General features: G+C 40.1%; 1 protein-coding gene across 2 annotated transcripts in view; it reads right to left on the bottom strand.

Annotated features, from left to right (window-relative positions):
• The window catches only part of LOC127661036 (KH domain-containing, RNA-binding, signal transduction-associated protein 2-like), a 108,230-nt gene that overhangs the window by 70,314 nt on the left and 11,547 nt on the right, over nucleotides 1-26,369 (bottom strand). For both annotated transcript variants that reach the window (XM_052151583.1, XM_052151582.1), the window contains exon 2: nucleotides 1,753-1,880. In XM_052151583.1, the coding sequence (XP_052007543.1) occupies nucleotides 1,753-1,880 (128 nt within the window). The remainder of the gene's footprint in view (nucleotides 1-1,752; nucleotides 1,881-26,369) is intronic.

Consider the following 26,369-nt stretch of genomic DNA (forward strand, 5'->3'; position numbering starts at 1 on the left):
TCAATATAACAAACAAAACAAAGTGTACAAAGTTGAAGCCCATAACTGATTTCCTAGAAGCTGATTCAACCTACAGTGCAAAAAAAAAAAAAAAACAATAGTGCTGGTAATTTAAACAAAAAGAGAATCTGAAATATCCTAACAGATGAGATGCATGAGGCCAAAAAAATTTATTTCTTGATTACAAAATGAGGAAGGATAATGTTTAAACAAGTAGAAACGTACACTCACCTAAAGGATTATTAGGAACACCTGTTCAATTTCTCATTAATGCAATTATCTAATCAACCAATCACATGGCAGTTGCTTCAATGCATTTAGGGGTGTGGTCCTGGTCAAGACAATCTCCTGAACTCCAAACTGAATGTCAGAATGGTTAAAGAAAGGTGATTTAAGCAATTTTGAGCGTGGCATGGTTGTTGGTGCCAGACGGGCCGGTCTGAGTATTTCACAATCTGCTCAGTTACTGGGATTTTCACGCACAACCATTTCTAGGGTTTACAAAGAATGGTGTGAAAAGGGAAAAACATCCAGTATGCGGCAGTCCTGTGGGCGAAAATGCCTTGTTGATGCTAGAGGTCAGAGGAGAATGGGCCGACTGATTCAAGCTGATAGAAGAGCAACTTTGCCTGAAATAACCACTCGTTACAACCGAGGTATGCAGCAAAGCATTTGTGAAGCCACAACACGCACAACCTTGAGGCGGATGGGCTACAACAGCAGAAGACCCCACCGGTACCACTCATCTCCACTACAAATAGGAAAAAGAGGCTACAATTTGCAAGAGCTCACCAAAATTGGACAGTTGAAGACTGGAAAAATGTTGCCTGGTCTGATGAGTCTCGATTTCTGTTGAGACATTCAGATGGTAGAGTCAGAATTTGGTGTAAACAGAATGAGAACATGGATCCATCATGCCTTGTTACCACTGTGCAGGCTGGTGGTGGTGGTGTAATGGTGTGGGGGATGTTTTCTTGGCACACTTTAGGCCCCTTAGTGCCAATTGGGCATCGTTTAAATGCCACGGCCTACCTGAGCATTGTTTCTGACCATGTCCATCCCTTTATGGCCACCATGTACCCATCCTCTGATGGCTACTTCCAGCAGGATAATGCACCATGTCACAAAGCTTGAATCATTTCAAATTGGTTTCTTGAACATGACAATGAGTTCACTGTACTAAAATGGCCCCCACAGTCACCAGATCTCAACCCAATAGAGCATCTTTGGGATGTGGTGGAATGGGAGCTTCGTGCCCTGGATGTGCATCCCACAAATCTCCATCAACTGCAAGATGCTATCCTATCAATATGGGCCAACATTTCTAAAGAATGCTTTCAGCACCTTGTTGAATCAATGCCACGTAGAATTAAGGCAGTTCTGAAGGCGAAAGGGGGTCAAACACAGTATTAGTATGGTGTTCCTAATAATCCTTTAGGTGAGTGTATGTAGCATGCCTGTGACTCGGACAGAGCCAGGAACCTTTTCAACAAGGACAAAAATATAAAATAAAAATAACAGCGGTTCTGCAACGCAGCACAAATCACAGTCTGACACCATCTAGTTTGCTCCTGCCAGATACAGAACATATTAAGTCATTACCACAACCACAGCAATCCCATAGAATGTATTAATTGCTTCCTATCTTCTCTGATCTCCACATGACTATAACAATGATTTGGCTGTCATGTCATCACTCCACCATCATTCCTTCATGCTTTATGCAGGGCTATGAGGTGGATGAACTCTTACCTTAGGATACTGCTGTACTGGGATCAGCACTCTCTCTGACAGCTTGATGTTTTTGTTGCTGATGATATCCAAGTATTTCTTCACCTCTCCATCTTTTCTCAACTCATCTCCTTCAAACTTTTCAATTTCTGAATAAAATAAAATATGTCTGGGTCAAATAATGTCATGTTTGTGCCACACTGCAATACACACAACAAAACAATCAGTTATTTCACCTATTAGTGATGTTTGTTTAGCCCAGGAAATCAGAATGGTCATCACTACAAAGAAAAACTTGGGGAAGCGAGGAAGAAAAGTTGTAATGTACAGTCAGATATTTGTCTCGTTATTAACAACAATTACATAAACACTCTGTCTAAATGTAACTTGTCAACATAAGCCTACTAAGCCCTTATTCACATGACAAACACAAATTGAAAAGCTTATGTGCAAAACAGTAATATTTTGTGCTCAAGGAATTTCATGGTGCTTTTGAGAATTCATCCAGAGACTTAGCAGCCACACAACATTAAAGAGCCTTGAAATGAAGTTGCCACCTGGGTTCCTCCAGGGATCCACTTCTGTTCCTGCAAAATTAATACTCAGCAGAATTGAGAATTATAAACCTGTGCAACTCTTGTAAAACATGGAACGGAAAAAGAGGGGAAAGGGGAAGAAAGATGAAGGGGAAATGGAAAATAGAAATAGAAAGGGGAATAGAAGAGAAGAGAAGAGAAGTGTTTACTGGGGCACATGCTCGAGCGCTCGTGTGCTCATGTGTTTGTTTGCTCTAGTTCTTTTTAAGTTTTAGTTTTTTTTAAAGAATATTTTTCTTGTTGTTTACATTATGTTTTAAACTCAACATGTTTCTTAAGCTTATAGTCATGATTTGGATTTTAAAATGTGCTACTGACTTTGCCTGCTCTTTACAGCCAGGGCTGGACTGGCAATCTGGCACATCTGGCATTTTCCCGGTCTTTGGGGCCGATCAGGGGCAGACTGGTCAGCGGTAGAATCAAGCGGGCCGGTGGAACGGACGGGAAACATGCAGAATGGGCCGCGATAAACAAAAATGATCCGCCACGTTATGCAGAACGGAGCACAAAACGCCGCCGCGATATGCAGAAAAGGACAGTATACTGTATATGTATAAATGTTTTCCATCTGAAAGGACTAAATATAAAATGAAACAAAAGACAACAAAATGCAAAGTAATCTCTTCAGTAATCAAAATACTTTTTGAATGTAACTGTATTCTAATGTAGTGGAATACAGTTACTCATATTTTGTATTTCAAATACATAATTCGTTACTCCCCAACCCTGATAGTAGATGGTCAAAGAATATTAGGGTATGTGAAACATATTGTTCAACCCACAATTAATAAATGACTGTTTCCTTTAGAACGTACTATCTGCCTCAAGAATTTGGACAAATAGCAGTAATTCTAGTTTATGTGCCTGGGCCGAACTTTGCACTTGCATAGTCGCCAGTTACAACAAAGCACTGTGCAATTCTGCCAATGACCCAAGTCTTTTTTCTTCAAGATTTTAATAAATGTGATGTTCTATGTTGTTGCCAAATCTTGAACAATATATAACCTGTCTGACGAGATTGGATAAGACTCTGGACAAATGTTTTGGAAACATGGATTGTGTCCGAGTGCCAAGGTCTCACCCACCTTTAGGATGCTCAGATCATAATGTCATTTTGTACCAAAATATAAGCTGCTATTAAAGATCAAACATGGACAAGGGATTCAATTGAAGAGCTAAGGGTTTGTTTTGAGAGCACTGAATGGGATGTATTTTTTATGATCAAGAATGTTGCAGCAATCATGAATTGTCAAATGATACAGTCACTTGTTATGTAAATTTTGTGTAAACTCCATTGTTCAAACAAAGAATGTTAGAATCTACCAAATAACAAACCATGGATTAACAAAGATTTGAAACAATATTTAAGTATGAAGAAAATTGCTTTTCTGCAAAATGACTCGCAGAAAGAAAAAGAGCTAAATAAGGTGATAAAATGTAAGATAAAACATGCACAGAAGGAATATAAAAAGAAAGTTGAGGAGAATCTTAAATCTGGAAATGTGTGGAGAGGACTGAATACAATGATGGGTAGACAAAGGAAACCAGTCCATCAGTACGAAGACCCTTTTAGTTTTACAAATAATTTCAATATTTTCTATTTAAGATTTGACAAAATAAATTTGAGAGAATTGACTGTCTGTAGTGAAACGATGAGGACTCAATTACAACCTATGATTATAAAGGAAAGGAAGATCATCACCATGCTTTGTAAAAATTAAACCTCATAAGGCCCCTGGCCTAGATGGCCTGAAGGGGAAAGTTTTAAAGGAATGAGCAGCACAATTATGTGTGTGCACAAGGATGCTTCACATTTTTTTTTAAATATTGGTTTTGTACCTTTGGCCTGGAAAATACCACTGTCATTCCAGTGCCCAAGGTTCCCATGCAAAATCTTTTAATGACTTTCGACCATTGCTCTTACATCGGTTTTTAGCCAATGTATACAAATAGGTGGATCCATGGATCCCTTGCAATTCATTTATTAAGCTAATCAGAGCACTGTAGATGCCTCTCTCACTCTCTTGAATAAAGTCAAATATCATCTGGATAAAACTAAAACCTTTGTTAGAATTATTTTTATGGACTTTTCATCTGCCTTTAATACTGTTCAGACTCATCTTCTCCTAAAGCGCTTATATTTGGTGTTAGTAGCTGGATGGTTTCTTGGATTAAGGAATTCCTCAGAGAACGGCCTCAGTGAGTCTGTATCAGTAACATTCTGTCTGATTGCCTGGTCTTACATTCAGGTGTACCTCAGGCATGTGTTATCTCCTCTATTGTTTTCTGTTTATATCAATGAACTGCAGTGTAATGATAGTAATCTTTCCCTTATATATGCTGATGATATGGCTCTGGTTTCATGACAGGAGAAACGAACAGCCCCCCTTATTTTAAGTGTATTGACAGACTGGTCCTTTGGTTTGATATTAGTTTTCTTAATATCACAAAGAAAAAAGAGCTATGTTTTGGAGCCAAAGAAAAACTGGAAGCATTGGCCCTACTTATAAATCAGGGCCAAGATGTGTCTAGGTATGATAATTGATGATAAACTCAATTTCCAATGTAGATTTTATCCATAAGAAGGCAAGGCAAGGCCTTGCTCTCCTCAGGAAAGGAGTTTTAATATTAGTACACATACTCTAACCATGGTTTATAGATCAATGATTGAAAGCATTCTTACATTTAACATTGTTCAATGGCATGGAAATCTTACAGATAAACAAAGGAATAAACTCTCACAAGTCATTAACCAGACAAGTAAGATCATTGGACATAAACAATCTGCATGCCAGGATTTATTTTTTCATTTCATGGAAAAAATGGCAATTGAGATATTTCATTTTTACACTCATCCCCTTCACTCTACTTTGAGATGCTCCTATAAGGGCGTAGACATAAAATTCCTATGGCCAAAAGTATAATGTATATAAAAAACTGTGAATATTTTAAACTGTTTTAGTTTTTTTAATTAAGATAATCAAAATATTTGGAACTATGGTATTATTAATTTAATTGGTTGTTTGATTAATTTACTAATGTTATTCTGGGATACTTGGAAGTAAATTTAAGAATCCTGTTGTTAGTTTAATCTTACAGTTTTGTTGAATTGCTAAAACACATTTCTTGAAAACTTCACCCATTTTCTCACAACTTTAAGCACAAAACCAAATCTTCAAAATACATTGACAAAACACCTGACTTTTCTGGCAAAATCAAACAATGATTTCAGATCATACACACAGCAAGTCAATAATTAGACACTACATCAGAAAATCGAGAACACAGCGTCCAAGGCATGTAGTTAGAGAATTTTTTTTTATTGTATATAGTAAACAAATTTTGCAATTACTGTCAAAAAAGTATAGTAATAACAACTTATAGTTGTACAGTGGATATATTGTATACTGTCAGTACTGCAAGTAATACAGGATTGAATGTCTGTATATTCAGCACTTGCATACTGTAAATATACAGTAGTCCAACTGCTAAATTCTAAATGAAAAACACATTACAGAACACTCAAAAATGTTGTGAAACTGAAAATCAAAATCAATGAGAACAAGTGCATCACAGTGCGAAATGTGTTTTAGTGAGTGAGAATGAGTTTAGAGTTTTGCAAAAAGAGTGACTGATTCGACAGATGGGTTTAGGCCACTGAGCTTTTGGTTCAGAGAATGGGGTTTAGTGTTTTAGCCATTCAGAAAAACTGTAATCAGTTTTGTGTTTATATGTGTATGTATGTATGTATGATGTCAGCATCAGACAAATTTCTGTTCTGTGACAAACAGAATGGATAATAAAGTTTAAACTAAACTGAAGAGAAGAGATGAAACAAGAAGAGAAAAGAAGACAAAAGAGAAGTATAGAAAAAAGAAGAGACTAGATGGAAGAGAAGTGAAGAGAAAAGACAAAAGAGAAGAGAAGAAAAGAAAAGAGAAGAGATGAGATGTAAGAGAAGATGAGACAAGACAAGAATAGAAGTGTTACAAACGCTTTCGAAAGCACCTCCGCGATCGGCCACCGGAGATCTGATTCACCTGAGTACTAATCACCCATGCACCCACATACCGGGCTTGATTTAATTCACAGCTGATTCCTATCCCAGCTCCCTCTATTTAAGCTTCACGCAGTGACACACTCACTGCGGAGTCTTGTTTGTTCCGGCTACACTACTGAGCGTTCTACTACCATTCCTGTTTGATTATCTGCCTACCGACCTTGCTTTCCCTGTTGACTACGATTGATTACTGCCTGCCTACCTGAACCTTGCCTGGCTCTTCGTGATTGCCCATTGCTGCCTGCCCTGACATCCTGCTTCCCTCACAACGCTCCTGCTCTGCCTACGTTTGCCCTGGTTCCCCATTGCCTGACCATTGCCTGCATATATCTGTGAGTTTCAATAAAACACTGCTTATGGATCCCAGCCTACCTGAGTCTTTGTTACAGAAGACTTCGCCAAACATCGATCCAGCGGTGATATCACGCATGGCTGAAGAGCTCACCACCCAAGCGAATCAGCTATCCGCACAACACCATCAGCTCGGCCGTCTGACGACTGCTGTGGATGATATTATGCGGCCGACACCGTTCCTCATTACCCATCGATCACAGGTCCCCGCCTCGCACATCCCGAGAAGTTTGATGGTACGCCCTCGAAATGCAAGGGATTCCTCATGCAGTGCTCGGTCTTCCTCTCCCAACAACCGGCACTTTACCCCACCAACGAGAGTAAGATCCTCTTTGTATGTTCCGTGCTCACGGGCCGAGCTCTCGATTGGGCTACCGCGATCTGGACCAACCAGGGTTTCGCCCAGTCAACCTACGAATCCTTCATGGGCAGCCTGACCACAGTCTTTGATCACCCCGAGAGTGGCAAGAGCCCAGGCAAACAGCTGATAGCCCTGCGTCAAGGTAATCGTACGGCAGCGGACTACGCGCTTTCCTTCCGCACTCTCGCTACGCAGACCGGCTGGCCGGAAAGCCCCCTCAAGCTCCACTTTCGACACGGGCTGAGTGCCGAGCTTCAGTCTGAACTGGCCTGCCGCGACGAAGGTATGCCCCTTGATCACTCTCGCCATACGCCTAGATAACCTCATCCGCTCCAGGCGATCCACCCGGTGGTCCGTGCCGGTGACTCCGACTCGCTCATTCCACGAGGAACCCGAACCCATGCAGGTCGGTCGGACCCACCTCACTCATGAGGAGAAGGAACGCCACCTCTCGCACAACCTCTGCCTCTACTGCGGCCAAGCGGGGCATCTACGCGCCAACTGCCCGCGATGCACCCCACAGGCCGAGGTGAGTCAATTCACCACTTCCCCTCTCACCACTTCCTGTCTTATAGTCCCCATTAAACTCACCCACCTCACTGCTAACCTCACCACCCATGCTATGATTGATTCGGGAGCGGCGGGGAACTTTACTGATGAGTCACTGTGCAAACGTTTGAATATTCCCCTGATATCTTGTACTTCTCCTTTGGCAGTGGCGGCGTTAGACGGGCGCCCTCTGGGGACCGGTCGCATGTACTACACCACCTCCAACGTGATCCTGCAGGTGGGGGCTCTGCACACCAAAACCACACGCTTTTTCATCATCCACTCACCCCACAATCCAGTTATTCTCGGCCACCCCTGGTTATGCCAACACAACCCACTAATGTCCTGGCGGGAGCAACAAATCACTCAATGGGGCGACGACTGCTTCAGGAAATGCCTGAAATCCTCCACGCCCATCATGGCCGGTCTGCTAGAATCTCGGCAGTGCCCCACACCTCCTCCCTGGTACCCACTGAATACGCTGATTTAAGCGTAGCCTTCAGCAAGGTCAAGGCAGCACAGCTCCCGCCTCATCGCGCGCACGAACGTGCCATTGAGCTCATTCCTGGTTTGTCACCGCCCAAGGGACGCATCTTCCCCCTCTCAGAACCCGAATCCCAAGCTATGAGAACCTACATCGAGGAAGAACTCGCCAAGGGGTTCATCCGGCCATCCACTTCTCCAGCCGCAGCCGGCTTCTTCTTCGTGGGTAAGAAGGATGGGTCATAGCGCCCCTGCATCGATTACCGCAGGCTCAACGATGTCACCGTAAAGTTCCGCTACCCGCTCCCTTTAATTCCCGTGGCCCTCGAGCAACTCCGATCTGCCAAGATCTACACCAAGCTGGACCTGCGCTGTGCCTACAACCTCATCCGCATCCGCGAGGGGGACGAGTGGAAGACCGCTTTCTCCACTACCAACGGCCACTATGAATACTTGGTGATGCCTTTCGGCCTGTCCAATAGCCCCTCCGTGTTTCAGTCGTACATCAACGACATTTTCCGCGACTTGCTCAACCGGTGTATAATCGTCTACATCGACGACATATTATTCTACTCCAACTCCCTGGAAGAACACATCACGCAGGTCAGGACTGTGCTGAAACGTCTGACAGAGCATCAACTTTACGCCAAGGCCGAGAAGTGCGAGTTCCATATAACCACTGTGACATTTCTCGGGTACGTCATCAGCCCGGAGGGAGTGGCCATGGACGAGAGCAAGGTACAGGTGGTCCTCAACTGGCCACAACCCAACACTGTAAAGGAACTGCAGAGGTTCCTAGGTTTCTCCAACTTTTATCGCCGCTTTATTAGGAACTTCAGCACTGTCGCCGCGCCTCTCACCGCCATGGTGAAGGGGGGACTCACCAAGCTTCACTGGTCCAGCGACGCATTCCGGGCATTCAACCAGCTCAAGGAACGGTTTACCTCGGCTCCCAGTCTGCATCACCCCGACCCAGATCTCCCCTTCATAGTGGAAGTGGACGCATCCAGCTCAGGCATTGGGGCCATTCTCTCGCAATGCCAGGGCAATCCTCTCAAGCTGTTCCCCTGCGCGTTTTACTCCCGCAAGCTCTCGCCCGCGGAGCGAAATTACGATGTCGGCAACCGCAAAATCTTAGCGATGAAGGCCACCTTGGAGGAATGGCGGCACTGGTTGGAGGGAGCTCGACATCCCTTCCAAGTCCTAACAGACCACCGTAACCTGGAGTATTTGCGCTCTGCCACGAGGCTCAACCTCCGGCAGACTCGTTGGGCGCTGTTCTTCACCCACTTCCGCTTCTCCATCACCTACCTACCAGGCTCAAAGAACGTCAAGGCCGACTAACTTTCCCGGCAACACGATGCCATGCCCCCGAGCTCCAGTGTTGAGCCCATCCTTCCGCCCACCTTGATTCTGGCCCCGATCCAATGGGACATCACGGCTGACATCGTTCAGGCTCAAGTGACCGATCCGCCTCCACCTGACTGCCCGCCCAACCGGACATTCGTACCACACAGCCTCCGAGAGAGAGTTATCCGCTGGGTTCATGACGCCACGAGCTCCGGGCACCCCGGGATTGCTACCACTATACGCCTGCTGCAGAACCGTTACTGGTGGGGAACCCTACAAGGAGATGCCACCGACTTCGTGCGCGGGTGTTCCGCCTGCAACGCGACGAAGACTCCGAAGCAACCACCCGTAGGGCTTCTCCAACCACTCCCCATACCTCACCGTCCCTGGTCCCACATCGCGGTGGATTTCATCACCGACCTGCCGGTCTCCCGGGGACACACCACAATACTGACAGTCATTAACCGCTTCTCCAAAGCATGCCGCTTAATCCCAGTCCCCAAGCTCCCCACAGCGCTAGAAACCGCAGAACTCGTCCTCCACTGGGTGTTCCGTTACTACGGCCTACCCGAGGACATCGTTTCGGATCGCGGACCCCAGTTTACCTCCAGGGTATGGCGAGCCTTCTTCCGTCTGCTTGACATCAATGTCAGCCTCACCTCAGGGTACCACCCCCAGTCCAACAGACCTAGAGATCACCAGGTTTCTCCGCACCTACTGCCATCACAACCAGGCCGATTGGAGCCCCTCCTCCCGTGGGCCGAGTACGCCCAGAATTCACTCCTAAAACCCTCAACAAACCTCACCCCGTTCCAATGCATGTTGGGGTACCAACCCCCTCTGTTCCCCTGGTCCGGCGAGCCATCAGAGGTTCCGGCAGTCAACGACTGGCTCCAGCTCCAACAGGTGGACTATATACTGTACGAACTATAGACCCTATCCCCTAACCATACCCCTAAACCTAACCCTCACAAAAAACATTCTGCATTTTTACAGTTTCAATAAAACATCATTTAGTATGTTTTTTTAAGCGATTTTAATGATGGGGACACTAGAAATGTCCTTGTAAACCACATTTATAGCATAATACCCTTGCAATTACTAGTTTTGAACCTAAAAATAAAAGTCCTCGAAAACCACTTAAACCCGTCCGCCCACACACACACACACACACACACAAAGCTACATAGGTGTATTCTAAAATGATTCAATACAAATAAAAAAAATATTAGTCATAGATTATGGAGGCATCAACTGGCAAATGAGTGACATACATGTAAATTGGTTTGGACTAAATCACACTTCTGCACATTGCTCAAAATAACCATGTGTTTCTTTTCCCTGCAATATTTTAAGAACTTGTATGGGTTATAATCATAATACCCATCCTACTGAGAAAAGTCAACTCAGGAAGAGCAGCTTTATTGTAATCCACCAGAACACAAATTAACAGAGAGCAGAAGCAATCCCAGCTGCCAAAATCCTTGGTGATTGTATTTTTCCTATTTTATATACTGTAAATTCCCCTTTGAAGGATATGCATGATCTGTAATAAAATCCATCTGGAATGCATTCAATCCGAAGAACACTGACAAAGGAATTAATACTGAAGTTTATGAATTGTTAGCCTGTATGTGTCCAAGGAAATGTCAACTTTACCACTACTTTTGTGGCCAAAATCTTGGCAACCTTGGTAAATATGAGCAAAGAAGGCTGTGAAAAATATGTCTTTATTGTTTATCCTTTTGATCTTTCATTCAAAATTTTCATAAAAATCTAACCTTTAATTGAAGCAAACTAAATCTTTTTCTTCAAAACATATTTACCACAATTATTGTCACCCCTAGATATTCTTATGAGTAGAATATATCTATACTATATTCCCATTCATATTTAAAAATTTTAGCCCACCTTGGTGACTAGGAACTAGGGATGTGCCCGAAGCCGAATACCCTTATTCGGAAAGGCACGAATAATGACAAAATGAATAATGGATTCATCTGAATAAAATAAAAAAAATATATGTATGACTGATTATCCAAAAAGCACATGGATAAAGTGACATTTTAAGTAAACATATCCAAAATTACAATACAGTTGTGCAGCCAATATTTCTAAAGTGTTATCCTTATGAATGAAAATGCACACATTGTGATTTCAGATCAGATGTGTGCTGTCTTGGGTACTGTTTGCGTTCTCTGTTAATTGTGTCTTGAGCTTATCAAGTGTTACAATTTGAAAGTGGTACTGTTATTCACCAGTAAAATTCACCAGGAAAGTGGCATTCAACTGATCACAATGTATAGTCAGGACATTAATAATGTAAAAAATTACTATTACAATTTGAAAAACATTTCAGAACTTCTTAAAATACTTTAGCTTTGCAGATTCTTGGCATTCTAGCTGTCAGTTTGTCCAGATACTCTGGTGACATTTCACCCCACACTTCCTGTAGCACTTGCCATAGATGTGGCTGTCTTGTTGGGCACTTCTCACGCACCTTACAATCTAGTTGATCCCACTAAATCTCAGTGGGGATCCATTACACTCTTGTCCAATGTCTGTGTTTCTTTGCACACGCTAACCTTTTCCATTTGTTTTTCTGTTTCAAAAGTGGCTTTTCTTTGCAATTCTTCTCATCTTTACTGTTGTACATGAAACTGGTGTAGAGCAGGTAGAATTCAATGAAGCTGTCAGCTGAGGACATGTGAGGCGTCTACTTCTCAAACTAGAGTCTCTGATGTACTTATCCTCATTTAGTTGTACATCTGGCCTTCAACATCTCTTTCTGTCCTTGTTAGAGCCAGTTGTCCTTTGTCTTTGAAGATTTTGTGTACACCTTAATATGAAACCTTAATTTTCTTGGCAATTTCAAGCATTGTATAGCCTTCATTCATAAAAAAAAACATTGACTGTCGAGTTTTTATAGAAAGCTGATTCTTTTTTGCCATTATTGACCTAATAAGACATGTCAGTCTATTGCATACTGTTGCAACTTAAAAACAAATACAGATGATGTTAAGCTTTATTTAATGAACCAAATAACTTTCAGCTGTGTTTGATATAATGGCAAGTGATTTTCTAGTACCAAATTAGCAATTTAGCATGATTACTCAAGGATAAGGTGTTGGAGTGATGGCTGCTGGAAATGGGGCCTGTCTAGATTTGATCAAAAATGACTTTTTTCAAACAGTGATTGTGCTGTTTTTTACATCACTCCAAAAATTCAAATGCTCATAAAGGTTTAAATGATCCATAGGGTTTAAGTCTATTAGGAATATTCCTCCTTATGTAGAAAGTAGAATCTGAAACATGCTCCGTCTTTTTTTATTCTTCTTTAAACTGCTAAATTTGAAAATGTTAATTGTTCTTGAACTCTGGTTAGGCTCTATATAAATGTAACTTTAATATTATTATTATTATTATTATTATTATTATTATTATTTAACTAAAATAATGGTGTCCTATCATAAAAACTTTCACCTGATTGTAGGCTATTATTGATTTTATCTAAAAAAAAAAATAATAATAATAATGTTTGAGTTTGTATTTATTATTCACTGCAAAATGTGTACTTGACATTTCATTTTGCTTGACACCTCCTGCCTCCAGAATAATGTTATAAATGCACAGACAACCAAAAATTCTGTTTCTTGCAGATATTAATATCTGAAATTGTGTGACAAATGATGCAAAATACTTAATAAATGCTCCTTTGACCTTATGGTTCTCATAATCCAAGAAATGTCCGATCAATTAATGAAAACCCAAATGGACACTGAGGAAATCAAAGCAAAACTAGAATCTAGAGGGCTTGAATCAAATAAAGATCTGAAAGATCTGAAAGCCTATAAGTCTAGGATGGAAACTGAGATCAAGCATATGAAAATCAAAAAGATCAATCGAGAAGCAGAGGACTATCAACAAATATCTGTATTCTTCTGGTGGAATAAACAAAAATGACTGTACCATATCCACTCGGTGTATTGACAAAGAGTGAACTCAATAACATCTTACTCATCTCTAGATGAAGTACTTATTCAGCAGTACTTCATAAAAATGCAAAGTGAGTTTTTTGGATATCCACAGCGACAACGAATCTCCTCCTTTACAGCGAATGCAGCCCGCCCCAAGTAAATATTATCAACCTCTCCTATAGAAGTTTATCTGTTGCACAACACACAGCTCTACAAAAATGTTGACATTTTGAGACTAATATAGACTTTAAAATGTTTTTCCAGAATTTCCATTTAAAATAACTTTTTATATCTTCCGCATTGGCATCAGGAGCCAGCCCTGTGGTGACAGGGTCAATGTCAACCTGATCTGCAACCTGCGGAGGACATTGTACCTTCTTCCAGGGAGCTACCACTTTTGAGGATTGACACTCCTTTTCGAGGTAAATCCTTATTTGTTCCAACCAAGAGCAGGAAAGACAATATCATTAAGGTTTTAGAATTTGGAATAGTATGCCTAATACAGAGAGACAAGGTATTATTGAACTTCAACCAGATAAGAATATTGTAATTCGCCCTGCAGATATAGGAGGGGCAGTGGTTTTACCATCTTTAATTGATTATGAAAAGTGCATTTACAGACAATTTAATGATTACATTTTTTATAAAAGACTTTCTGCAGACACTTCGGGTGAATTTAAAGTAATCATACATGACATGTTACATAAGTATTTGGATGATGGTGAAATCACAAGAATAGAGGTAACTTTTATGAAGACTGAGCACCCTGTAAAATCTGTCATTTATACATTTCCGAAGATACATAAATCATTAATTCCCCCTAATGTATCCTCTCTATTGGTTCGTTAAATTATAATATTTCTCAATTTGTAGATTTTTTTCTTAAAGCCTTGTGTACAGGAATTGCCTTCTTATATACATGACACTGGAGATATGCTTCTAGTACTTGGTTCTTTGGAATCCATAGAGACAGATTACATACTGGCCACTTTGAATATAGAAAGCATATACACTAATATACCACATATAGGGGGTTAAGAGGCATTAGTATATTTTCTTCAATGTAAGAGACAGGAAGCCTTACCTAGTGTACATTGTTTGCATTCACTGGCAGAGATAAGTTTTAATATACAACTACTTTATGTACAGCAATGAATATTTCCTTAAAATATCTGGGACAGCCATGGGTTCAACAATGGCTCCTAATTTTGCCAATTTGTATGTTGGTTTATATGAAGAGCAGGTAATCTATTACATATAGAATATATATAATAATTTTTTCAATATATTAAAGTTTGGCATTGGTACATTGAAAATTGTTTTATTATATAGGCTGGTAATGAACAACTATTTAATTTACGAACAAATACATTTTTTAGATATCTTGATCATCAAAGATGGTAACTTGACTCTCAACCTATATCGGAAACCTACAGACAGTAATTCTTTGCTAAGAGCGTATATCCAAAATAGCACTTTTTGTTTAGCCCAGCTCTGGACCACATAATCTGTTTTCCCTCAGCCCACATACAGAAATGAATTACAGCCCTCCAGTGGCCCAGATCCGTATTTTCAGACAAAAGCTATACATGGGCCATAACTGGCCCAAATCTCAGCTGATCAATAGCCCATAACTGGCCCTGAACTGGTGTAATACCAGTACTGAATCTCAGCCTTATGTATGCCATATTATCACCAGCCTTTAACCAGAAACCCTGTACTTCAGCTACACCCAAGCCTCATCTAACCAGAATCTCTTATCAGCTATAATATCCCCAAATCATATACATGTAGAATAAACCAAAAAACAACTATTCCATGAAAAGGTTTTATTTTTGTATATAAAAAATTAGGTCCTTTAGACAAATTAAAATTTTGTTAATTTTGTGTTCAGTGCACATACACATGATCTTAACCAAAAGTAAAATAAACCAACTAAATTGAACTAAAATAAATCAAATTAATACCTGCAACAGGTAAAATTCAATTAGTTAATTTATTTTCCAATTATCACAGTTATTCGTTTTGCAGAGGGGACAAAAGGAAAGTCTTGCATTAATGCAATATACATGCACATTCTAAATTCAAATTAAAGGGATCAAACAACAGATAAATAACTATACATTTGTATGATCACAGCAGTTATTTTATTACCCACCCTAATAGCTGCATTTGTTTCTCTGGGAATGTGTGCGTGCGTGCGTGCGTGCGTGCGTGCGTGCGTGCGTGCGTGCGTGCGTGCGTGTCCGACTCGGCTATGCACTTCGGTTCGCCAGGCGTCCGCCCAGGTTTAGTGGCGTACGTTTTACCTCAGTGAAGGGCGAGAACACTGGCACTCTGCGTGCGGATATCGCGAACCTTCTGAGGAAGAACGCGATAGAGCCTCTCCCTCCAGCCGAGATGAAGAAGGGGTTCTACAGCCCCTTCATCATACCCAAGAAAGGCGGTGGGCTGCGGCCAATCTTGGACAGACTCCCGTTCAAGATGCTGACGCAGATACGCATTTTAGCGAGCATCCGGCATCAAGATTGGTTTGTAGCGGTAGACCTGAAGGACGTGTACTTCCATTTCTCGATTTTACCTCGGCACAGGCCCTTTCGGTAGTTCGCCTTCGAGGGCCGGGTGTACCAATACAAGCTCCCCTTCGGTCTGTCCCTGTCGCCTTGTGTCTTCACAAAAGTCGCAGAGGCAGCCCTTGCCTCTAAGGGATGTGGGCATTCACATTCTCAACTATCTCGATGACTGGCTGATCCTAGCTCAATCTCGAGACTTGTTGTGTGTGCACAGGGACCTGGTGCTCTGGCATCTCAGCCGTTTGGGCCTTCTGGTCAACTAGGAAAAGAGCAAGCTCTCCCCGGTACAGAGCATCTCTTTTCTCGGGTTGGAGATAGACTCCGTCTCTATGATGGCGTGCCTCACGAGAGAGCGTGTGCTGATTGTACTGAACTGCCTAAAGTCAGTCTAATTAATCTGTTTGGTAGGTCTTGTGTGATAGCGTTAAAACTGTGAAAGTGGTCTTGTTCCTCATTTACTTAGACTACAGAAATACAAGAAGACACAAGGATAATATCACAATGCAATGCAGCGTTATCATAGAAACAGTGCTTACCTCGCAGCACTCGTGGAAAAAAAAAGAGGGACACAGACACACGTGCCTGTGTGGTTTTGATTCCCATTTGGCAGGAATACACAGTGCAACAGCAGTTTAAATGTGAACACCCAACGGCCAATGGTCCGGATGTTGAAAAGAAAGTGCCGTCTTAAAGGCAAGAGATCCAATCACATTTTAGTTTCAGATATCGCCTGTCAGTCAACACGTGTGCGCGCATGTGCTTTAACTGAATCAGTCATTCAGAAAACCTAAGAGATAGGTTGGTTAGAACTGATATGCCACTTCGAAATATCAGGAGGTTTCTAGATAATATACCAGAAGGCAATTATAAGAGTGGACCCTGTGCTCAATGCAATTTTACACACAAATGTCAATTTATCATCATCATCCCAGTACTGGTAAAAAAAAAAAAAATTACATCAAGGGTCTGATTATTTGTAGTACAAATAATGTTATAATATTTTTTTTTATATCCATGTGGTTTGGGATAGGTAGGCAATAACAGAATTTGAATAGGAGAACACTGTAGTAATATACGCACTGATAATGTCAACAGCCCAGTGGTGATGCATTTTCAGAAACTTAAACACCCCATTTCTAGTCTTAGATATTGGGGTATAGAGAGAGTAAGCATCCCATGGAGAGGAGGTGATGGGAAAACGGGAAGTGACTATAAGAAAATAGCTAAAGCATTGAAAATATTCATTATCCATCAGGGAAATAATTACGAAATTCCAATCAACTGGATATGTTAAGAATCGGCCTGGAAGAGGACATGTGTCTATATTGTCTCCACGCACAGTGAGCAGGATGGTTCGAGTGGCCACTGGCTCAGCAGCTGCAAATTTATCTCAATATAATCCGCAGAGAAATGAGTCATACTCTGTGCTATTTCAATGCTACTGTATTTGCAAAAAAAAAGAGATGTGATCAGACAAAATTCAAATTCTGCTTTTGCATCATACATCCACAAAGTCAACTGAAAAAACAAACAAACAAGGCATTTACCATTGAGTATGCACTGCATGTCTGACAACCTTAACTAACAAACACCTCTATTGGGTACTATTTAGGAGCTGGCGATCTGATCTTGTTGAGTTAAAGACCAAGAAGTCCACAAATGGGCCTTTAGTTATATATAACCATTTCAAGGGAGTGGTTCTGTGGAATTAGTATCACAGCATAATAGGGAAGACCTGTGCCCGGTTGCATAAAACACCTTAAGTTTTTTCCTTAAGTATAACACTTAAAGTGTAAAGTAAATTAAGAATATAAGTGGTGGTCAGTAAGACTGTAAGATATATAGCCTGGTACTGTATATACATGTAGTGGGTTTGTAGAGGGTTCTTTTATTCATTATTTAGGAGACGTCATAGCAAAAAGCGTACCATGTAATTTCCGCCCAAATGAGTTAAAGGGTGTATATGGCACGATGCTGTGCGAGACACGCATATGGTTGTTTGGTATTGCACTAGTGTGAGCGTAGAGAGCTGTTGCACACAGTATGTACAGCTTTTATCGTCCGTCTTTCCCTGTTCATGTTGCTGATAATATCCTGTAGCAAACCAGGCATTGCGGTCTTTGATTTGGAGCAGTACATCTCATATCGTTGTTGCTTCTCTGTTCATGTTGTTGATAATACCCGGTAACAATCTGGGCAGCGCGGTAACTGAACTTGTGATATGATGTGTTCAGTCTAACATAGGAAACATTGTGGAGATTTACCTGGGAGCTGATCGTATACTAGACCACTGTTTTTCCCAGTAATTAAAGTTTATGTATAATTGTGTTTTTGTTTTATTGTATAGCTTATTAGTTTTTGTTTTCTTTATTTTCATTTGGCTGCTTTAGGGAATCTTTTACTGCAGGAGTCAGTATCCCAGCTATTAGGGGTGGTGTGATGCAGTGATAACACTATCCATTGATTTGTTTGATGGCTGTATATTATATTGCACGAGTGGACGTGTGTCACAAGTTTTTGTGGTTGAACTACAAATAGCTGAGACTATTAGGTCCAGTCCAAGACTTTCAGTCTAAGTGAATCAATCTGGTCCCCTTATCGCTACCATTTTTGTTTGTGTTTTTTTTTATATATATATTTTGATTTTGTTGTTTATTTTATTATTGGTTGTGTAATTTTAGGAATTGTTTTCTTTTAAAGAAATAAAGAGACTGTGTATTGCGCCAGTGCCCATATTCATTTAGTTGAATAACTTGATCAGGTCTACTGCCCTATTGGTTATAGACGGGTGGGTATCACCCAGTTAAATACATATTCTCGATATATCCCAAATGCGGCAAACTTGCGGCATGATTTTAATGCATCCATTTGTACAATTTATAAAGATGCGGAGAGCAGAAAATACTAGGCACACTTCTCTGTGTGTGTTTCTATTAGATCGCCCTTCAGCTTGTTGGTGATTTCTCATATATGTAAAATATGTACTCCTGCAATAGTTTTTCTATCGTGAAAAAAAAAATAATCGCCTTGACCTACTCTACTCTTCAATTGGTTCTAAAAACTAAGCCAATCTTGTTTTTAGAAACCCTTTAACTCTTAAAGCACACTTAAGGTAAGGTTTTCCCAACCTTAAGGTTTACTTTGAAAAATGCCACTTAAGGGGCTTTATGCAACACTTAATGTGTTTTAAGGGCATTCTTAAGGGCTTTTTTAAGTAAAACTAAATAAAATAATATACAATACTTAAGGGAAACCAAAAGGAATTACGATGTTTTAGTTATAAAATCCCTTAAATAACAATTCATGTTTATTTTCTGCAACTCCCTTAAATTTAGGGGCAAATTTATGGTGTTCTTAAGGGAAAATTACACTAAAAGTGTTTTACGCAACACGGCACCTGGCTAAAATTCTGGCATGGCTTCTTTTTCTGACATCTGTTGTGACACCCTTGCTCAAAACACCCCAGCTTGTTTAAGAAATTCCCTATGGTCACTGATATTGACATGCAAATGTGAAAAAAACTAAAAGCTTAAAGGATTGGAATCTTAACTTATGTATTGTAAAGAAAAACAACACAAATTATTGCTCAATTTGTTCCATTTGAAATTTCAACTCTGATTACATTAAAAAAAGCAGAAAAAATATATGCACTTTACATTATGAAACTGAAATAAACAGTATTAGTTCATCAAAGGGCTTTGAAAAGTTTATCTTTGTTTTTTGTTCATAGGAAGTAGAGAGACTGTAATGTAGTTAGAATTCTATTATCCATTCAGCTCAAACCAATTGGGTGTAATTTAATGGATCCTGGATTAATCCAAGCTATAATGTTCTCATGGACAGATAAACTGATAGGTCTTGGGCCTAACCAATTTGAGGCCATCCTTTTCAACAAAATAAAGGGAAAATTCACCGTAAATGTTTGTCAAAATGTACTAACTCTTGTACACAAACCTAAATATAGAAAACCTTGGTGATTGTATTTTTCCTATTTTTTTAATACTGTAAATTGCCCTAAATATTTTGTACAGGAAAACAATACAAATATGATCAAGAATACCATTTTTGCCCTAATATCAAAGGTCTTACAAGAAAAAAAGAAATTATGATCCAACGTGAATTTTCTTGATAAAAGAAATATGATCATGCCTGAAAACATGTGCATGAAAAATGACTAGAAATAGCATTTTAGCTTAGCGTAAAGCTGACAATTTACACAAGGTTTATTTCTATTTCTTCTGCTCCAAACTTACTTCATACTTACTTCTCAGTCTGCTCGTATGAATGTAACACATCATAAGAAAGTGTTTCACCGCTGTTCAAATGCACTTTTAATCGCATCATTTATAAGTATAAATGTTTTCCATCTGAAAGGACTTAATATTAAATGAAACAAATGACAATAAAATGCAAAGTAATCTCTTCAATCTTCTTCATTTTGCAAAATACATCAATCTGACCCCATGATCATATCATGGAATTTTAAAATGATCCATGTTAGGATAATAAGGGTATGAAAAACGAAGGTAAACATCACTTTTGTTTTTGAAAAACAGATTTTCAACCAACAATCATTTCAAGAATGCTTCTCTTGTTACAATTCCTCTTCGTCATCTTTCCTGTGTTCTCTTGTTTAGTCTTTTTCTGTGATCTGTAACAAAATTAGTGCATAACTGCTTTGTCTCACACACACACACAAACACACACACACACAAACACACAGCTACATAGCTGTATTCTAAAAGTGATTCAATACAAATAAAAAAACACAGAACACAGTCACAGAATATGGATGACAAAAGAGTGAGATACTTGTAAATTAGTTTGCTCAAAATAACCATGTGTTTCTTTTCCCTGCAATATTTTTTAAGAACTTGTATGGGTTATAATCATAATACCCATCCTATTGAGAAAAGTCAATTCAGGAAGAGCAGCTTTATTGTAATCCACCAGAACACAAATTAACAGAGCAGAAGCAATCCCAGCTGCCAAAATCCTTGGTGATTGTATTTTTCCTATTTTATATACTGTAAATTCCCTTTTGAAGGATATGAATGATCTGTAATAAAAATCCATCTTGAATGCATTCAATCCGAAGAACACTGACAAAGGAATTAATACTGAAGTTTATGAATTGTTAGCCTGTATGTGTCCAAGGAAATGTCAACTTTACCACTACTTTTGTGGCCAAAATCTTGGCAACCTTGGTAAATATGAGCAAAGAAGGCTGTGAAAAATATGTCTTCATTGTTTATCAGTTTGATCTTTCATTCAAAATATCCACAAAGGGGGAAAATAAAATAAACATTTTTCTTCCAAAAACATTTGCCACAATTATTGAATCTATGGCATCCAAATTGCTGAAGGAGACAGAGTAAGGAATAATGACAGAGCTGACCAATAAAGAAGATCCTTCTTTGTTCCACAAACTTAAACCCTCAGCCTGACCTTCTTAACTTCCACACAGAGCTAAAGCAGGTTTTCTTTGAAAGGTTTCCTTGTGAGATCCTCATGAGTTCCTCATCCCAGTCCATGTGATTTAACCCTATAAAATATACACAATACCTAGCCTTGCTAGATAATTCTGAAAACGACTCTATGGCCTGTGATCCTTGTATAACTGACAAATTAATGATTATAGCCGATGTACCTTTTAAAATATATGTAGTGATTGGTAATCACTTATAACTGACAAATCAATAATTATAATCTTTAATCTGGTATGATTCTTATTCTACTAAGAATGGTAACTATTCAACTGGATATTATACCCCAACAATCAGGTTTCTCAAAATGTGTAATGTATTATCCATGTTGTAAAACTAATGAATTAACCAGTATGATTTGTAACCAGGAATTTTCATGTTTTGTTAATTACACATATAATATTCAGGAAAGAATGACATATTTAGTATGTAAATGCTTGCTTGATTACGTAGAGAATGTTATGACAACAAATGTCAAGTCTCTTGTACTGTTGTCAAGATATAAAAGTTCATGATTAAGCACAATATTTTTGAGTGTGAGTTTGTAAGAATCCTCCACAAAGGATCGTAAATCAACTTTGAGAAATGGATAGACCAGTCGACCATGTGATTCTGAAAAGCCCATTCTGATTGGCTCAGGGCACTTTTGGGATGCGGTAAATTTCAGTTCAAAACTTTCCTATCAAAGGATGAAAACTCTCCCCTCTTCTTCTGAACTCTTCTGCTCTTGCAACAGTCTCTTGGTCTCCTCTCTTCTTCGGCTCTCTTGCTTCTTCCAGATCCTCTGTGCCATGTAGAGTCCAAGGAAAACTCGGGACACCAAAAGTCCAAATGAAGCCTCTCACTCTCTGCTCTACGGTACAGTCTCTACCCAACGGGAGTCACGAGTCCTCCGTGCAGATGGCCTTGCTTCATCCAGACTATAACTATCCACGATCATAATGGAGTCCAAGACATTGACGAAAGAACTTTCTACCAACACCAAAGAACCAAGCAACACAAGGAAACGCAATGACAAGCAATAACTTCTCCAGTGAATTAATTATAATTCCCTTATTAAAGCTAATTCCTTACAATAGAAATTGTGAGTGGATACAACAAGACGTTGTATTACAATTTTAATGGAGGAGAATTTTATTCAGACAAATAATCCAGTTATTTGCCATTTATCTAATTTATAATGGTTGTCGAATGAGACTAATTCCATTATAAATTTCCTTACATAATAATGTAGAATAATGACAGTTTAATTTTATTCCTAGCTCACATATATTGTTCCTACATATAATGGTGGGAGAATTGCAACACTTTGTACGTTTATACTACCAAATTTCCTAAAGTTTTAGTACACTTTGGTGACAAGGAACATGAAATTGTTCAGCCATGACTTCCTGTTTCACAGTGGTATAAATATGAGGTAATACACAGGCCAAATAGACTTAGTCATGATCACAATGGGTAAGACCAAAGATTAAAGTTATGATGTGTGGCAAAAGGTTGTTGAGCTTCACAAAATGGGAAGTGGCTATAAGAAAATAGCTAATGCATTGAAAATACCAATTTTCACCATCAGGGAAATAATTAAGAAGTTTCAATCAATTGGAGATGTTACGAATTGGCCTGGAAGAGGACATGTGTTTATATTGTCTCCACGCACGGCGAGGAGTATGGTTCGAGTGGCCAAATATTCTCCAAGGATCACTGCTGGTGAATTGCAGAGGTCAGAAATCAGAATTTGGGTCAGAAGTCTCCAAAACTACAATCAGACATTCACATCATTCAGATCATTCACATCAAGTTGTTTGGGAGAATAAAAATAAAAAAAGCCTCTCCTCTCATCCAACAACAAACTGAAGATTTTTTATAATTTCTCATTTTGTGTCCTTCAGAAGAAAGAAAGGGTTTGGAGCAACATAAGAGTTAGTACATTTTGACAAACATTTATGGTGAATTATCCCTTTATTTTGTTGGAAAGGAAACTACTAGAACTTTCAATTCGCCTAGCACCATTGCACGATTTTACAATCTTGACGTGCATTCGGTGGCTTCACAGATATTGTCTGTGCAGCAGCATTAATTCATTGTGTTCTAAGGTCCACTTCGAGTACTCTATTCAACAATGCAATACTCGGCCCTTCATGTTAAGCACCATCATACTTTGTTTATACTGCCTAATTACACTACATGCAATATCTCTTATGTCTAGGCTGTGCTTTATACATTCAAATGTAAAGCGGTGCCACACTCAAACTATACCGCTTGAATAAGTATTTACTTTGTTTCCCACACAAATACATTAATATACTTATGTCTAAAAGATAGATATGCACTGTGTTTTCCTTAGTGGAACTTCACTACCGGACTGTGTACCTAGCTGTGCTCTACTAGGTCCACTGGAGCCCTCTTAAAGTCAAAGCATTCCGCTACTGAGTGATGCGAATGTGCGTGTTATCTCACCCCCTCAGAACTGTCAGGGCAAGCGTATCTTATACGCTTCCTATAAGTTAAGCATTGTATCTGTATGACACAATCTCATGTCCTGCCACTTCTATACACTCTGGGTAGTTACAACGAGATTCATTCTTGAGTGTTATGTGTTACGTGTCCTTTGTTCAGTACCGCGGCGTGATCGTACACGTTCCCATAAGCATCAGCGATGCGATGTAAGTGACCTAAGGGAACGTCTCCAGTTACGTATGTAACCTCGGTTCCCTGAGATGTAGGGAACGAGACATTGTGTAGCTATCTGCGCTACCGGACGTCACTATCGGCGGCCCAGCCGCCACTTTCAGTCGATAAATTCTGACTGATGGCATTATGCCACCCGCTTATATAGAAAGCTGAGAGCCTCACGCTCAATGTCATTGGCTGAGCGGGCGTGAATGACATTGGCTCAGTTCAGTTGCATCTGAATTGGTGTGATTCAATAGGAGTTCAGAATTCTGAGAAAAGGAGTTTTACCCATAAGCGTCAGAGACGCGATGTATCGCTCCCTACATCTCAGGGAACCAAAGTTACATACGTAACCGGAGACGTTTTATTTAATTAAAACATTTAATTTAATCAGCCTAAATTTATCTGAAAAATTAGGTTGCATCAAGTAAAGTAATTTTTATTGATTAAATTTTTTTTTTTTTATATAGATTCTTAAGGTAACAATTGCTACCTGGTTACCACAGGGTTTCAGTGCAGTATCCATATAAATATGGCCAATCTGCAATGCATCTATTGAAAGATATTAGTAAAAAGCCAAGAGTGACCTTTTAAGTTCAAGTACAACACTTTAAACTAAAACAAATAACATCTTCATGGTGCATAACAAGGAATTCCTTGTCATCTTCAATGGATCCCTACAAACATTATTGCCTTTGTCATTTTTTCTATTTGAAATCTCTTTTTTATGATTCTGCATCACCTTATTTCACATTACTTAATTAACCATGGTTGCCCAATGGGAATGCAGAGCTTTTTATTTTATTTACTGGTGACAAATCTCTGTCTGAGACATTGATCTATTAATAAAAAACGTTTTAATCTTCTGTTCTCAAAAACATTTTAAATGTATCACCTCACAATTCAAAGTCAAATACACTGACAGTAAGGCTTTTGAACCATTCATTTAACCATTGCAACAAATCTAATAGACAATGGAATGGTTGAACTACTAGCAGACATAAGGACCAACACAGGGTGAATGATAATGGTTTTTTTCCCCAGATGTTTCTTAAGGGGCACCAAAGTCACTAAACGCCAATGTTTAACCTCCATTCAGTGAAGGACATTCTGTCTTTGTTCCTAATTAGAATAGAACTGAGTCTAATGTGTGCTGGATCACTCCTCTCGTCTGCTTTCTGAACTTCTAATAATGGGTGAAAATACATTCTCAGGTCATCTGGAGAGTTGGTCAACAGATGTCAGCACAGTGTGTTCCTGTATCTTTCAAGGGATGTCATAATGAAGTTAGAACTCAGAGTGACGCTAAATTAATCAGGAGGGTAAACATATTAAAAGTTTTCTTTTTTTTAGGTTATTAGCATTTGAGGGAACGAGACGCTGTGTCGATGAGGTGACACTAGGGGTCGCTCCTGCTGAGCCCAGACATCTCTGATCTTGAGAAAAGGCCAATGGAAATGGCGTGTGGAATTTGCATGCCACTCCCCCGGACATACGGGTATAAAAGGAGTGACGCTGCAAACACACATCAGGTATCGCACTGAGGATCCGAGGCAAAGACCCGGCCATTTCAGCAGTTGGTTCAGTGTTGTGGCAGGAGGGACACAATGTCTTGTTCCCTCCATCAGGTAACGGAGGTTACATCGGTAACTGAGACGTTCCCTATCTCTCACTCACTCGACGTTGTGTCGATGAGTTGACACTAGGGGTCCCAATGGAAAACGCCACAAGATCTGACAAAAGATATGCAGACTGGTGGTGCAAGACGGGCAGACCTCTGTATGCCTCGTAGCATCGCAGAAAGCCATCGCACAATTACCCCAACACACTGGCAGGTATGAAGCTGTCCCCTGCACCTAGGGTAATGGCTAACTGCTCAGAAGCATAAGGACTTGCTGGCCCAGCCGTGGCCTTCTCTCTATTGTTCTCCCCAAAAAAGGAACGAAACCGTTCGGCTGGGGGCCAAATATATGGTCCAAGCTGGGGGGTGTCCCTCCAAGATGAGGACACCGCGGAGACCACACCCGGCCCCGAGATGGAGGGGGGGTTTAGGTGGAATACAACACACGGTCTCACAGGTTAGGGGCGGAAGCACATTGTGTGGAGCAGCGTCGTGGTAGGTGCTACCCAAGGGGAGAGGAGTTACTACAAACATGGCGACCAAGGACAAAGGGCCCTC

This window comes from Xyrauchen texanus, chromosome 20 (assembly GCF_025860055.1).
Source record: "Xyrauchen texanus isolate HMW12.3.18 chromosome 20, RBS_HiC_50CHRs, whole genome shotgun sequence".
NCBI lineage: Eukaryota > Metazoa > Chordata > Actinopteri > Cypriniformes > Catostomidae > Xyrauchen > Xyrauchen texanus.